We start from the raw sequence: 16,572 nt of genomic DNA, 5'->3' as shown, positions 1-16,572 counted from the left end.
TCCTGGTTTTAGGTACCAGGAGAGCTGGCTCCTTCCTTTCTTGTTCTGCTCCTGAGATATGCCTGTTTTTGTGGCCATGTTGTCCAGCCCTCAAAGGAAGTTTTTAGGAAGGAGGAGCAGGCTGGTTGGATTTTTGAGATGTTAATTTGCATTATCAACTCCACACGTTTGAGAGACCATTCTGGATTTAATAATAGCTGTATTTCAGTCACATTCTTTACTATGTTAGGTTCAAGTTCAGAGTTTGGGTAGAGTCTGAACTAGCATGGGGTGTATAAGGCCCCGCTGTGGTAAAAAGTGCAGTGTCCACTTTGAATTCAAATGAAAGTCTGACAGTAACTCGAGCTCAAAGGCAGGTCACTTCTACAGGCTGTATCAGGGGGAAATTACACCAACAGTCTGATTCACTTAGGTTATCACAGACTTCCTGGTGTTCATATACACCAGGGGAGGTTCAGACACTAATTACATCTGGTCTCTCATAAGCCATCCTATTGATGACCCAGCACTTTACTTTGATTTCTTCTCCTCAGATTCCTTGAAGTGTTCACAGTTCCTGTTCTTGCTATTCTTGCTCCTCACATACCTGATTTTCGTGGATTACTACAGTAGATATGTTTACATCTTTTATCTCAGAAGGTGTTCCCATGGATCCAGTATGCTGATTAAATGCCAGGGACCAAGGCCATTCAGCATTGCTTTGGGTAGAGGTACTCTCTAGTTCTAAAACTTCAGTTATAATTCCATACAAAACAATCCTGTACACTAAAGTATGAGCTACTCCCGACTGCAATATACTCATTTTGCCCGAGTAAGTTTTAGTCTCAGTTCATTGTCTCCTGGTGTCACTCCTGAAGGGGCTTCTGGGCCTTCTTCACCCGAGAGTGATGGATCCAGGCATTCTGCTCCTTGATTTTGATTGCAGTGAAGGTGGTGAGAAGTACTTGCAGTGGTCTCTCCCACTGTGGTTCCGAAGTCTTCCCTGTAAGAGACTTAACATATACATCATTCCCAGGCTATCTAACTCCCTGCTCCGAGTTCCGGCCACATGTTTCTCAATTACTCTGAGCTGTTTACTTAATGCCACCATGTAGGTGGACATTCTGGACATTCTCCTTGTATTCTATATGGTCTTCTATAAGGCATTCCAAAAGGATTCAGCATTCCTTTAGCTCAAGGTTTAGTTTGAATTTGCAATAGCGCTAGTGGAAGAGCTTGGGCTCGGGTAGATTAACTTCTTGCCCCAGTCTTATGATTTGCTGCTTAATCAAATGAATCATTCTCTCCACCTGGCCGCTTGATTGGGGGCGGTATGGGGTGTGAAGTTCCTAATCTATGCCCAGATGGCTACTAATCTGTTGCACTATTTTGGAAATGAAAGGTGATTCTTTATCTGAGGATATTGTGGCTGGAACTCTGAAGCGTGGTATTATTTCTTGTAAAAATAATCTGGTCACCTCTTGAGCTTTGACAGTTCTGGTGGGGAATGTTTCTGGCCACCCTGAAAATGTATCTATTAATACCAGTAAATACTGATACCCCCCTTTCCTTGGGAGTTCTGAAAAGTTGATTTGCCACTGCTGTACAGGCCCATGGCCTCTCCCAGTCTGACCGAGTTTTGGCCCGGGGGGTATTTTGGGGTTAGTCTGGAGGCAAGGATCACATTATCAGCTCACCTGAGTGATAGTGGCATATAAATTCCTGACAACGATACAACGATTCTTTCAATCAGATGTGTGTTCTAGAAAGCCTGTGGGAATTACTATTTCAAAGTCAACACTTCATTTCAATGCACTCTGTATCACTCGCAGCCTTGGTCATTTCGAGAAAGGAGCCACACTCTATAAAAGGCTTTAAGTATTTAGGCCCTAGTGTGTTTTCTAGTGCCCTTCCTTCACTAGTAAGCACGAAAATGGGAAGGGATTACTAGCTCTCTTTCAATGGTAGCCCACCCCTTGCAGTTGTACGTCTCTTTTGATTAGTACCTTTGTATTATGGCTTACCTTCGAGGAAAATCTGTACCTCACCCTTTGCTGCTTTCTTTGCCTCTCCATCCGCCAGCTCATTTCTTCCCTCCAATTTTAAGCTCACTCTCTGATGTGCCTTAATATGCTTTTTCAGGTAGCTGAACTGCTTCCAGCAGCTGGATTTTCTCTTCTTTCCCTGTGAGGTCAGCAGTCCCCTCTCCTTCCAGATGGCTCTATGTGCATGCACAACTCTGAATGCCTTTTGCTGTTTCTAAGGCATGGGTCCATGCATTTATCTCAGCCTTCTGTGCAGAGGTACCTGTTGGTAAGGGTCCAGACTCTATTACCTCTGCAGGTAGTCACTGTGAACTTTGCAATGTCGCTTTCTTGTCAGTGAACCAGGTCTCTGCATCGTCCGGAGGAGTGTCCTTTAGGTCTAGGCGGCTGGAGTAGGTAGCTTCAGTGGTCTCTAGGCAACTATGCTGTACTGCTTCTCCTTGATTCCACTGAGAAAAGAATCTGGGTTGACAATATTAGTCACCACTATCTCTACATCATCTTGCTCTACCATGATGGCCTGGTGTTTCAGACACCTCTCTGGTGAAAGCCAGTGGCCACCCTTTACTTCCAGTACTGCAGATACTGTGTGGGACACTAGCACAGTCATTTTTGTCCCAGGGTAAACTTGCGTGCCTCTTGAATATTCAGCACAACTGCTGCTACAGCTCTGAGGCAACCTGGCCATCCTTTGGCTGTTGCATCTAGTTGCTTAGAGAAGTAAGCAACTACCCTCTGGCATGGACACAAGTCTTGAGCCAATATCTCCAGGGCAATTCCTTGCGTGGAAAAATAGAAAGAATGGTTTACTTACATCTGGAAGTTTCAACGCTGGAGCCGACATGAGGGCACTCTCTAGCTGGCGAAAGGCCCGTGTGGCGTCTCTTGTCCACTGGAGATCTCAGTTCCCATTGGCAATAAGAGCATAGAGGGGTCTGGCGAACAGTCCATAATTATGAACCCACAGCTGGCACTACCCTGCCATGCCTAAGAAGGTTTGGAGTTCTTTCGTTGTCTGGGGTTCAGGGTTTGGCATAGGGCTTCCCTGCCTTAAAGTCTGCTGCTCAGCACTCACTTCTTATCCCAGGTAGATTACCTTCTGTTTCACTACCTGTGCCTTTTTCTTTGAGACTCTGCATCCTTGGAGCCCTAGGAAATTCAAAAGGCTTACCGTCCAGGCTTCTCTTGCTTCCCTCATCCGAGTGGCTACTAGAAGATCATTCACGTACTGCAACAGCCTCCTTTCCTCTTGTGGAGCTTCCCGGGACTCTGGGTCTTTGCAAGCTGTTCTCCAGTCGGAGTGGGGAATTTTGAAGCCTTCAGGCACATGGACCATGTGAGCCGTGTTTAAATGCAAAAATGTTCTGGCTGGCTTCGTGGATAGGGAGGCAAAGGAAGGCATTTCTTAGGCCTAAAACAGTGAACCAGGTTAGCTCAGGTGTATTACAGTGACCTGAGGAGGTCACTGGGGTGAGAGAAGGACGAGAATCTTGTTTCTTGCTCAGAAGGCTGGATTTATTGATATATGATATATAATACATTATAACTATACTAAAAAGAATAAGGAGAGAGGTTGCAGAGAGCTGCTAAGCTAAGAATAGAAAGAAAGAATGAATAACAAAGTTCTGTGTCCAGGGAATCTGTCCCTGAGCTGCTCCTGTGATTGGCCCTTAATGGTACACATGGAAGATGAGCCAATCACAGGGGCACCTGCTACATTTCACAGCAGCTGATAACAATTGTTTACATTCTTTTTCTGGGGTTCTGCTTTCCAGAAGATGGACAAATGTGAAAGAAAGGATTTCTATGAAAAATGTCTGTGACACAGGTGTTAAACAAGTTGGTAAAGTCTATGGATTTGCTACCACAGGGTATAAATTCTGTGTTATCTTATTGACAGCCCTTAATTCAGTACTATCAGTTATTGGACTGATTCCTTCCTTACCTTCCCTTTGAGGGTACTACTCAGTTCTCACTGGTTGTGTTCTTTCATTAAGCTTGATTACCATGGGGGAGCATCTTTCACTCTCCCTGGTGCAGCAGAGGCCCATACCCTTGAAAACACTTATTTACTTATTCTAATATCTCCTTACTAATGTCTTTCTTAATTTCAGTGTCTGTTAATATTAAGCCTAACATCTTTATATTATTTGCCTCCAGAGTAACCTTTCTCATTTGAGAAGGTTTAGCAAATTGAGTGAATTGTACAAAAGCTTTTAGGTACACATAGTACACGTTACTTTAAAGGTTTGCAAAAGCATGCCTTCTCAGACTGGCCAGTTGTTCATTCCCCACACTACAACATAAACATTCTCCACAGTTACTAAAGCTTTATTTAAAACTGAATATATGACCCTTGTGCCGACAAAAATTCTTCCCTTTTGGGGAGGTCACCTTTTACCCCTCCTCCCTTACCTTGGGAGGAGCCTTTAGCAAATCATATGTACTCATTTTGTGAACTGTGATTGCTTTGCATTTCAGCATGATAATCCTTGCCTGATTTCATACGTTGCTATCTTATGCTGCATGCTGAACAACATGTTTGATTTTCTTTCTCTTTGCCTTGTTTTCCTTTTCAAGGGCCAAGACCAGAGGGCGGTGTGATCTCACAGTCTCTTTGTCATTCTGGGTGATTTCTTAAAACAAAAGACATTTCAGCATACAAAAACTCTATCCCATTTATCTTCCAATTATAAAACAGTACTAACAGCAATGAAGTATTATAAATCTTTTTATTTTCTGAGCTGCTCTTACTGGCAACCTCCTCCCAGTGAGCCCCTGCCAAAAGGGGCTAATTTAGGAACCTGTTTGCTCTGGTCAGTTCTCATTATTTATTTCTCCTTGCCCTGTCTCGCTTCCACTCAAACCTTTTTACAGACCTTCACAGTAGTTTCTCAGTTTTCCTCCTATACACACAGCTCCAGGTGGCAGGTATCAGATGTGCTTCCCACACACAAGCTCTAAGACCTTAGGTTCTGAATCCGCTTGACCAGAAACCTCTAATTTATACTCGGGGCGTGTGCCCTGACACTTATTAGAACAGCAAAACAGCAATACCAGTGTTTCTCATAAACACCACACTGCAATAATCCCTGCACATCCAGCTTTTGCCCACTGGCCATTCCCGTGTTCCCTGGGGAGACAGGGCAGCCAGAGCTGTCCCTGTGCCCAGGGGACAGCCACTGTCACCTCACACAGCCTGCTAGCCTCTTGATGTACCAAAGGCTCCCCGAAATTGCCCACAACGTCAAGCTATTCTGTTTGTTACAGAGACCTTTAAATCCTTACAGCAGATTGTTTCCAGTAAAGACTTACTGCAGTACCAACTGAAGTCTCATAAATCTCATAAGTCTCATTAACTAATTCATCTCATCCATCTCTTCTATATAAACTCTGTTTTACAAAATATCAGTCTTTTCTAGTTCTCTTCTTGCACAATCTAATTAAGCACTGTGTCTACTTATACTTGTTTTACTGCTTTGCAAAAAGGCTGTGCTAGTCACAGCCTAAACTCTGATATGCCCGCAGACACAGACACAGACACACACCCCCTCCCCCCCCCTTTATCTCAAATTCACTAGAGCCAAGGCTTGAATTGCTATGAGGGGGAGAATTCTTGGAATTCCTTTAACTCACTTTATCGAAGTTAAACATAAATCACCGTACTATAGTTCTCCTATGTAAAATGCTACTCTTGTTGCAACAAAATCTTAAAATCTCCACAAACACCACTTTACAATCTGAGAGTCAAATTACCACAATGCAGCAGAAGAAAATCACCACACAAAATCACTGGGAAAGGGCATATTTCTCCAAGTGCTCACTTTTCTCAACACAACACAGCATACCATAATTCGGCATTTACTCCCATCAATTTTTCCTGGACACAATCAAACTAACAGCACACAGTCTAGAGATCAAGTCCAAACATCCAAGGCAAAGGAACTCTCTGAGCTCATACTCGCAGTTAAAATGTACCAAATCTACACAAATCACTACATTCAAACACGATAAATACCATCACTGACATTCCTCCACTCGCTTCTCTGCGGGGCACTTCTCTCCCTGCCCCCGCAGCCTGCTGCAGCCAGCGCCTCTGGCCTCACTCGGCTGCTTCAAACACGGGTAGTACTGACCCCCCCGCACTGTAGGGCGCTGTAGATTTACTCTCTTATACACCATACACTTATTACTTGCACAATCACAAACACAGTGCACTGACCACACACATTAACCATACAGCAACACAGTGTCCGGACATCACACACACACACAAACAAAACACACACGGGCTCACCAGTTCTGTTCTGTCAGAACAATGAACCCCCAATACACACATACATGGGTTCACCTGACCCACCCCCAGGGTCACTAGCGGTCTGCTCTATCAGAACTATGAACCCCGTCTCTAATACAGCTGCTCTATCAGCTGAACCCAGACGTCTCTGGGTGGTTTACTCCCTTTCTCTCCTTCCTCCCCGCTGGGGCCCCTCAGTACATTACCATATCTTTCTCCGCAGGCCAGCGGGTCGTTGTCTGTCCTCGCAGGTGGCAAGTTGAGACAAGCGGAGCCCCACCCGCAAAAAAAATCCTAGGGCGTGCCTTGGAGGTCCGTCTATCCCCCCTGCCCCCGCGGGGACAGAGAACTCCTACCTGGCTTGCCATAATGTTTTGCGGAGAAAAGAAGAAACCTCACAACTTTATAAAAGTTGTAAAGCTCGGTATGTTTATTTACGGCACCGGACGCACACGGAGAAAAATTCTCCTCAAAAGGCATGCGTGCCCCTGAAGGTCTCAGGTCTTCTTTTATCCCCCTTCCAAATGCATATGCATACAGTTTCACAATAAGTTCATACATATTCATCCCGCGTGACATTTAGCACCAGTTCTTCTTTATCAAAGGAATTTCTAGGTGGGGCAAATTGACCTCGTGGTCTTTTCTGGTTTTCTTTCTCTGTCTCCTTGCTGTCTCGGCATGCGAGTTTTTCCTTCAGCTTTAGCCTCACAGACTTTTCACCGTTGTTAGACACTTCACCTAATTCAGGATGGATCCCTACTCTGTCTCAAGGGGCAACAAAGGTTTTCAGCATCTCTGCAGGCTTCATACTTTGTTCCTCACGTCCAGATATCACTCTGAACTCTTAATTCTGTGTTGGCTCGTTGTTTTTGGGGTAAGTTTGGTGGAGTTCCTTCCCATGGCATGCTGGTCTCGAGGCTGTTTTGCATCCTCTCTGATGCCCCCCCCCATGTCCCCTCCACCCACCATCTGCGGAGAAGGACAACTTAGCCTCAGGCAGGGCCATACCAATACAAAAGGAGGCATTGATGAGAATGGCCGGTGATTACAATAACAAGCAGGTAGAACTTTACTTTAGCAGCAACTGGTTTAACTGGTTTTGCAACTCTTTTTTTCCCCCAAAAAATTGGCAGATTTTTTATTTATAACAGTCTATGGTTAAATCTACTCTTCGGTTTTGTGTTCACTTGTAGGTGGCATTTCTGCCCTAATGACTTGAGGCATCATGGGCTCATTGAGCTAGTAACAATTCCCCCTTAGGTTGCTAATTTAAGTTTATTTTTGACACTTTTGTTTTTGCTGCTTGCTTTACTTGCTCGTTCTTTTGGTGTTCCTCATAAGCCCGACTTTTGGGGACATGGGCATTTACATGACGGACTTTTACAGGTAGTTTTTCTACCCGAGTGGCAATGTCTTTTTATTTATTAACAGGCCAGACTGGCTTTTTTCTACGCTGCCAGTTGGCCTTTTTCTACTTTTCCATCCAGCCCCACAGAGCATTGGCTACTATTTACGAATTAGTATAAAGTGTTATAGGTTAGTTGCGGTGGGGAATTATTCACCGACTACTAAGTCCAAATAAAATGAAATTTATTAATTGATAGAGCAAGCGATATTAGGCAAAATCAGCGCCCCGGGCGTGCTGGGCGACAGGGGAGTCCCTGCTCCACCACTGCCGCACACTTCTGATATTTCGTGGAGTTCTTATACAGTCCTGCTTCCGGGTTGACGTGTAGTACTCTGCGTATTCTTCTCTTGTTTCTAGGTGGTCATAGTCCACCTCCCGGAGGTCTGAAGATGAAGGCCGTTATTTTCCTTATTTGCTAGGTTTATCTGATTCCTGGCATTTTAGGCTCAATCTGCTGAGTTCCTGGAACCTTAGGTTTACTGAGCGGATAAGCTGATACTGTGTTATCAATCATAGCAAGCCCACCACCCATATTGACAGTTTACTAAACAGATAAACAAATGTTTGTGAAACCCATTGTCTTTGGTTTCACCTTCCTTATCCTTTTAAGTCTGGAAATTTACTTAAGCAAACAAATGGAGGTGATGCAACAGTCTTACTGGAATAACTTTGTCAGCTTTGATGAACAAACTTAAAGTTTTAACCCTTACATAAAGATAGAGCTTTAGCTACTTCTCTCTCTCAGCAATGTCTAGGGCTAGCTGAACAGTTTTGAGTTCAGCAAGTTGACTTGACCTACTTTCTCTTTCGGTAGCTTGTGCAACTTGTCGTGTGGGGCTCTATATGGCTGCTTTCTACTTTTGCTTCATCCCTACAATGTGACAGGAACCATCAGTGAAAAGAGTGTAGTGGGTTTCTTTTGCTGGCAGTTGATTGTATGGTGGAGCTTCTTCGACACGTGTTACTTGCTCTTGTTTTTCTTTATCAGTGCAACTAAAGTTTTTACTTTTTGGTTAGTTTGTAATTTTTTTCTAAAATTTCAGGGCGATTTAGGTTTCTAATATGGGTGCACTGCATGATGAGAGCAATCTACTTGCTCTATGTAGCGTTACTGGCGTGGTGGCTAGAGGGAACCTTTGCTTTAACCATCTACTCTAGCACTGGTAATCGGGGTACCAGGAGGAGTTGTGCTTCTGTGCTAATTACTTCTGAGGCGGCTTGAACTCTTTCATAGGCGGCCAAGATTTTTTTTTTTGTGGGAGTGTAGTTGGCTTCAGACTCTGTAGCTTTGACTCTAAAATTCTAGTGGTCGTCTTTGAGTCTCCTTAGGCACCCTCTGCCAAAGGCTCCAGGACAAGCCATTGTTCCTGGCTGCAGAGTAGAGCACATTTTAATTTCTGGTCCCATCCTGACTGGGCTAAAGGCGACTGTATGAGTGATTTTTTTTGCTTAATTTGGGCAAAAGCTTGTTGCTGCTCAGGGCCCTAGTGGAACTCGTTCTTCTTGCGAGTGACTAGGTAAAGAGGGCTTACGATTTGACTGTACTCAGGAATGTGCATTCTCTAAAATCGTATGGTGCTTAGAAAAGCTTGTGTTTCTTTTTTGCTAGTTGGTGGAGACATCGTGGTGATCTTGTTGATGATTTTAGTAGGAATTTGACACTGTCTGTCTTGCTACATTACTCTCAGGAACTGGATTTTTCGGGTAGGTCTCCTGACTTTTGCTCTTCTTGATGGTGAAGCCAGCTTCCAGCAGAATCTGGATGATCTTTTTTTTTTTTTTTAATACTTTTATTGCTGTGTTTTCTTACACAATGATGTTATCGATGTACTGCAGGTGTTCTGAAGTTTTACTCTTTTTTAGTGCAGCTTGGATCAGTTCATGGCAGATGGTGGGGCTGTGCTTCCACCCCTGAGGCAGTCAGTTCCAGGTGTACTGCACGCCCCTCCAGGTGAAAGCAAACTGAGGCTTGTATTCTGCTGCCAGAGGAATGGAGAAAAATGCATTAGCAATGTCAACAGTAGCATACCACTTTGCTGCCTTGGACTCCAGCTCATACTGGAGTTCCAGCATGTCCGGCACAGCAGTGCTCAGTGGTGGAGTCACTTTATTTAAGGCATCATAGTTTACAGTTAATCTCTATTCTCTGTCAGACTTGCGCACAGGCCACATGGGGCTGTTGAAGGGTGAATGGGTCTTGCTGACCATCCCTTGGCTCTCCAGCTCTCGGTTCATCTTATGGATGGGGATCACAGCATCTTGATTCATTCGGTACTGTCGGTGGTGCACTGTTGAGGTGGCAATTGGCACTCGTTGCTCTGCTACCTTCAGAAGTTCTACTGCAGATGGGTTTTCTAAAAGTCCAGGCAAAGTGTTTAACTGCTTAATTCCTTTTGCTTCTACAGCAGCTATGTTAAAAGCCCATCTGAGTATTTGCAGATCTTTGTAATAGCAATTCCGGAGGAAGTCTATGCCTAGAATGCACGGGGCCTCTGGGCCGGTCACAATAGGATGTTTTTTCTACTCTTTCCCAGTCAGGCTTACTTCAGCTTCTAACAGGGTCAATTGCTGTGATCCCCCCGTTACTCTGGCAATGGAAACAGGTTCCACCCCCATATGTCCCGATGGTATCAGGGTACACTGTGCACCACTATCAACTAAGACATCGTATTTTTGTGGTTCTGATGTGCCAGGCCATCAGATCCACACCGTCCAGAAGATCCGGTTTTCCCATGGCTCTCCCTGGCTAGAGGCAGAGCTTCTCTAACCTTGGTTATTATTTCTTTCTTGGGCATACATGGTAGAGGTACTTTCAAGGGGATCTGACAGATTATATTCAGCAGGTCGGTTATGGGAATTTGAGGCCACTTTCACTTTATTGGAGTTTTCTCGGTTAGTGTTTCTTTTTTTAAGTTGGCGCACTCACACTGCCAGAACATAAGTGGGTTTCTCATCCCACCTTCCTATGTTTTTTCTATGGTTACGTAGAAAGAACCATAGGTCAGCCCATGGGTTGTACTTTCTCTCTTTAGCTGGAGGATGTTGGGCTCTTACTTTGGGGCCTGTGACTTGCACTGGTGTGATGTGGGAATTGTTCTTTTTCACTTCTTCTCTCATCTCTCTCATCTCTTCTTGGAGTTCTTGGACCATGGCAGAGACATGAGCCTGCATTGGGCCATTGATCATACTCTCATAATTTCTAAGCTTGTCGGTAACAGAACTCACTGTCTTTCGGTTGGTATCGGCATTAATTGTTGCAATGAAGGTGGTGTATTGAGATGGCTTTAGATTTGCTAGACTTTACAACATTTGCCTTGTGCACCTGACTTTGTCAGGGTCATTATCATGCTATTTTTCCTATATAGTACTTCCAATACTGCCACTTTTTTCAACTGTTGGATCTCTTCTTCAAGAGTCTTCTAGCGCATTCTATGGTGGTGCTCTTGCATTCTCTCCCGGTGGACAAACCTCTCTCTGACACTTATTAAAAGCCACTCCCAGAGGGAAAGGGACTCTGGCTCCCTTACAAAAATCTGATTGATACTTGAGTCCTGGGTTAAGGGTTTCAGATTCTTTGCTTCACTACTATCCAGCTGGACGCCTGTACTCATACGATCCCAGACCCGAAGTAGCCAGGTTGTATAAGCCTCATGTTCCTGTTGTACAATGTCTTTGTGCAGATTACAGAGACTTTTGTACGTCAGGGACTTGGTGATGATTGCAACCTCTGGCTCCCCTGTGGGTTGTGAGGGCCCTCCCCTATCTGGGTGCTTTGGTTTCATCTTAAATTTCTTTGTTTCTACAGGGGCAACTGCTGCTGGCTGTGACTGCCTTTGCAGTTCAGCTAGAACTTGGACAGTTGTAACATCTGTGGGTTCTACTGCTGCACTATTAGACTCTCTCTCTTCGAGGCAGGGGGAGGGCTTCTCACCAGCTGGGGAAGTGTATTTTTTTAGCATTTGGCTCATCTCATGCATCTCTTTCACCAGAACCCCTACCCAATCTGGGTAGTTCATATCTGAGGTGGGCTGTGGGGTAGGGTCAGGCTCTGGGGCAGGAGCATCCCTAGGCTCTGGTGCTGTGTCAGGTTCTGGGGTAGGTGTCAAGGTGATAATCCAGGTTAATCTTCCCTTCTCTCTAAATGCTAAATAGAACAGGCCTATCAGCAACACCAGCCACTGTATGATATCATTAGTATTTAGAGTGGATCTGAACCCTTTGAAAACTGGTGGGGCAGACCTAAAGAGATGGTTAAAGGGTCGGGAGAAAATTTCTCCCAGTGTCATTTTTTTTACAGCAGGTGCTGTTATTAAAGTAACCCCAAAAACATACAGTTATTGTGTGATAGCTGTGAATTTATGTGCTTGCTTTCCAGAGGAAGTTATAAATTGATGAATTTTTCACCTTATTTACTTATAAAACAAACTGGATAACAGCCACAGTAGTTTTGGTTACAGGACTCATGTTTAGATAAGGGCCTACAAATGGGAGAAATATAGCTACGACTACATGTTACTTAAACTAGGGTAAGCTGGACTACATGGTGTCACTTAATGAGGTTTCTGTAGCAGCACACAAAAAATAGATTACTCAAGAACTGTTATTTTCTTTTTGCTTTTATGCCCTCGAGCCGCATGTTGAGCGCCAAAATTTGTTTTTGTTTGGAAAGACAAGTGCTTCCTAAAGATAGTGGAAGCCTCTCTTAAAATGAAAAATGTGAACCCCTTTCTTCTGAATTGCTATAAATTTTAAATTAAGGGGCTTTTAGGCAAAAAATATGAGAGCAGGAAATATTAGTCTTTTAATAGGGAAGAAAAGAAAAAAATAAAATAAACAATGCAGTAAACTAAAACAACATTGACAGAGTTAGAACACAACCTGACACCCTGTTAGTCAGTCTTGGTAGCAGTCTAATTAAAAATGTGGCTGCAATCCTCCTGGAGTGTCAAGTGTAGTTCTGTTAGAATAAGAATCTTGTAGAAAAGGGTGTAGTCTTTTTTTCAAGATCTAGTGGAAGAAGAGGCAGCTGTTTTTCTGGGAAAATCCAGTAGAGAAGCCGTGCTAGTGTTTTAAAATCTTAAGATGATATTTTCAGTAAAAATGCTTGGCTCTCCCCTCTAGGCAGAGCATTTCACAATGAAATGCTATAGTTCTTATTAGTTATGCAGTGACATGTAATAGCTTATTATTAGCAGATGTTGTTTTGGAAGGAGGAGTGGTTGTGGAAGAGATAAAGAAAACTGCCCACTTAACAGAAGATAACTGCCATACAGATGGCAAATAGAATACAGTTTGTTTGACAATTCAAGACACATACCATGCCAGGTATCATCTCAACAATAAAAAAAAAAAAAAGAGAATGTGTTTGTCTTCCAAAGTAGCCATTGCTCAGTTTGGCTGGACGTTGGTCTGCTTGTGGGAGGTAGTGAGTGAGTGATTAACTGTGCATTGCTTTGGGTTTTTTTTTTTTTCTGTTTCCACCAGCCCCTTCTTATTTTTCCTTGACTTATTAAACTTTTTTTCAACACATGAATTTTCTTGTTTTTGTTCTTCCTATTCTCTACCCTGTTCTGTTGAGAGAGTGAGCAAGCAGCTCTATGTGTGATTAGATGCTGGCTGGGGTCAACCCACCACAGACACGATCTTTCTAACCTTGCCTCAAGTTCAATACAATGTACAGACAAAACAATTCTTTCACTGGTTTAACTTGTTTTAATCAGGATGGAGAGATGCAAAGGAGAGCGCTATACTAACAAGACTGCAGCTTTGCCAATGAAAACAGTGTTGGCACTGGTACTACTTCTGCTGTTATATGTAATCTGTATAATTTATTTATTTGACTTTCATTCTGATGGAAGTGAAAGGTGGCTTTGAGAATTTCTATGTTATAGAAAAAAATGGTTTTTTGCAAGATTTTTATTACCAGCTAAGCTGTTTTGTTGGGTATTTTTACTCTAAACTGCAATTTTTCTTTTTTTTTTCTTGTTTATTTTAAGGTGGAAGATTACTTTCATATCACTTCTAAAGTACTTTTCTTGCAACTCCTGCAAGAAGAGCAAATTGGTAGAATCACTAGGTGAATGGTCTGAAATAGGTGATAATTTAAATAGTATAAAACATTACCCGTATAAAAATTTTCATTTTTAAAAGGTTTTGAGAGCAACACTTGTCTTTGCTTCGATTGCTTCCTTTCACTGCTGCTTCTCCCCATTTGATTGCTTGGGGTAGAAAGAGGTCAAAATTGAGGAAAGGGTAAGGAGTGTTTTAATGAGTTTAGCTTTCGACTTAAACTGTTCTTTTGTCATATTTAGAAGTCTGTGAGTTGCCATGCATTTGTATTTGTTCTTAATAGGCTGCATGTTGTGCTTGGGGAAGACATTTTGGCTGAAATATACTCTGGTGTGAATGCTGTCATTTTTTTAGGTGCAGATTTTGATACTATTATCTGTGTTTGTTGTTTGAGAAACAGGTTGTATTGTAGCCTGAATAGAAGCCTGAGTAAGATTAAAATACAGCAGTTTAGTTACCTCTGGTACTACTTATTTGCTGAAAATGAACAAATTGGGGAATAAAAAAAGATGGTTATAGAGAGCCTTTGTCTCCTTTGGATGGTTCAGAGTGATTTTCTCCAGTGTGAGTTATTTGGGGAAACGGGTTATCTGAACCTGTGAAGCTTTCCAAAATCTGTGTGTTGGTGTCTTGGTTTGAAAAAACAGGTGTGTGCTAAGAAAGGCAGGAGCTTCCCCTGAAATGGAAAATGTAAACCCCTTCCCTCTGAATTGGTATAAATTTGAAATTAAGGGGGGCTCTCAGGCAAAGATATGGGAGCAGGAATAACAGTTCTTTATTAGGGAAGAAAAAACGAAACAAACAATGCAGTAAAACAAAACAACACCAACAGAGTCAGAAGACAACCTGACACCCTGTGGGTCAGAGTGTTGGTAGCAGTCCAATTGGAATGGTGGCTGCAGTCCTCCTGGAGTGGCAGGTGTGGTTCTGTTGGAGCAGGGATCCTGTAGAAGGGTGTAGTCTTTCTCTGAAGATCCAGTGGAAGAGGCAGCTGTTCCTCTGGAAATCCAGTGGAAAGGCTGTGCTGGTGTCCCAAAAATCTCAGATTATATCCAGTTAGGAAGGCTTGGCTCCTCCCTCTGTGTGGAGCATCTCACAATGGGATGGTGTAATATTTATCAGTCATGCAGTGACATTCAATAGCCCATGAACAGCAGATGTGTCCCTGGAGGGAGGATTGGTTTGTGGAAGAGATAAAGAAAACTGCCCAATTAACAGAAGATAACTGCCATACCTCTAACAGATGGCAAATAGAATACACATTGCCTTGCAATCTAGGACAGTTGGGAATAAGTAATTTGAGAGAGGTTGCACATGTAAACATCTGATAACTTTTTTTGAAATGAAGGTTTGGAATTTTATCAGTTTCAACGGAGATCTTTCATTAGTTTCATAGCTCTATTCTGTGAGAATAAGCAGAGGCCTTAACTTTAAAGGACACCCATTGTTACATGTTTTTTTTAGGTGGTATCATGGAAAACTCGACAGAACAATTGCAGAAGAACGTCTTTGGCAAGCGGAAAAACCTGGAAGTTACCTTATTCGAGAGAGTGATCGGAGACCGGGTTCATTTGTGCTTTCATTCCTTAGTAAAACAAGTGTCAATCATTTTAGGTGAGAAGTAAATGTTTTCTTTTAAAACACTATAACTCATTTATTTGTGGATTGAGAATGTAGTACGGTATAGAAAACAATTGTATTATAAATTGAATATTTTTTACTTTTCTTTTTATCCATGTATGGTATAGCTCTTTGCTAGGGTTTAATTGTTTTAAACCATGCTACAAAAATTCCTTTACAGGCTGAAGAATGAAAATGTGAGGAAACCAGCATTATCAGGATAGAAAAGCTTGTCTAAAGCTGTTATGACTAAATTTACAGTAACATGCAGGCTCCTTAGTAGTAATCAGATTGTTTGAAGTCTGTTCCTCAGATATTGCAGCTTAAAAAACATATTTGAATGTCAAAGTCATAGCAAATTTGTTTATAAGATAGCTATAACGAGAAACAAAGAGGTAATGTGTTTAAAAATATGAAGATTTGCTAAAATCAGCTTTCAGTCTTTGTTAGAATTAGTTGTTCTAAATACAAGTATCCATTTATCTGAAATTGTAACTGTGGTTATTTTACCATTAGCAAGTTGTAGACATTAATTTAGTCTCATTTAGTGTAAATCAGATGTTCTGGGAAGCGCTTGAATGTTAGTCAGCATGTAGTGTGCTGCATTGTGTCATGGTTTAGGCCTGGCACAGAGTCAGTGCCCCCATGAGAATACTCTCTCCCTGGTGTCTGCTGTGAGATGTGACCAGGAATAAGCAAAGCAGGCTCCAGCTTAGAAATAAAGAAAACTTTATTACTTAAACTACAAGAAAAGAAGGAAAAAAACTATAAGGGAAAAATTGAAAACTTTACAAAAAGCACTTTTCTCTACTACCAAAATTTCTCAATCTGATATATTCTTCCAAATTACTAACTGCTCAGTCTGGCACTACTCTTTAGAATACTCAAACTTCAGTTCATGAAGAGGAGAGGAGTCCTTCTTGCACCATAGGCTTCCCCTGGAAACACGCTGAAACCTCGTGTGCTTCTATGTCACTCAGCACTGCCCGGAAAGTCTTTTTGCTATTGTGACATCTTCCTTCCATGCCCAGTGCTCTCACCACTGTGCATGGACCAGAGCTGCTTTTAGGGTTGTCTTTTAAGGATGTTTTGTCTCACTCCAAAAAAGGCACAATCTCTGCTTTTGGACATCTGTCCCCCCCATTTTTTCCCAC

The 16,572-nt window shown here is 42.6% G+C and overlaps 1 protein-coding gene across 4 annotated transcripts in view; it reads left to right on the top strand.

Moving 5' to 3' along the window:
* The window catches only part of LOC135460376 (ras GTPase-activating protein 1-like), a 170,821-nt gene that overhangs the window by 26,834 nt on the left and 127,415 nt on the right, over positions 1-16,572 (top strand). For all 4 annotated transcript variants that reach the window (XR_010443218.1, XM_064737172.1, XM_064737171.1 and 1 more), the window contains exon 2: positions 15,263-15,412. Coding sequence is in view for 3 of the 4 variants with exons in the window: in XM_064737172.1 (XP_064593242.1) it covers positions 15,263-15,412 (150 nt within the window). In the remaining variant the exon portion in view is untranslated. The remainder of the gene's footprint in view (positions 1-15,262; positions 15,413-16,572) is intronic.

The sequence above is a fragment of the Zonotrichia leucophrys genome, unplaced genomic scaffold, assembly GCF_028769735.1.
Source record: "Zonotrichia leucophrys gambelii isolate GWCS_2022_RI unplaced genomic scaffold, RI_Zleu_2.0 Scaffold_35_1530144, whole genome shotgun sequence".
NCBI lineage: Eukaryota > Metazoa > Chordata > Aves > Passeriformes > Passerellidae > Zonotrichia > Zonotrichia leucophrys.
Note: the sequence above shows the minus strand (reverse complement) of the source record. Positions and strands in the feature narration are given on the sequence as shown.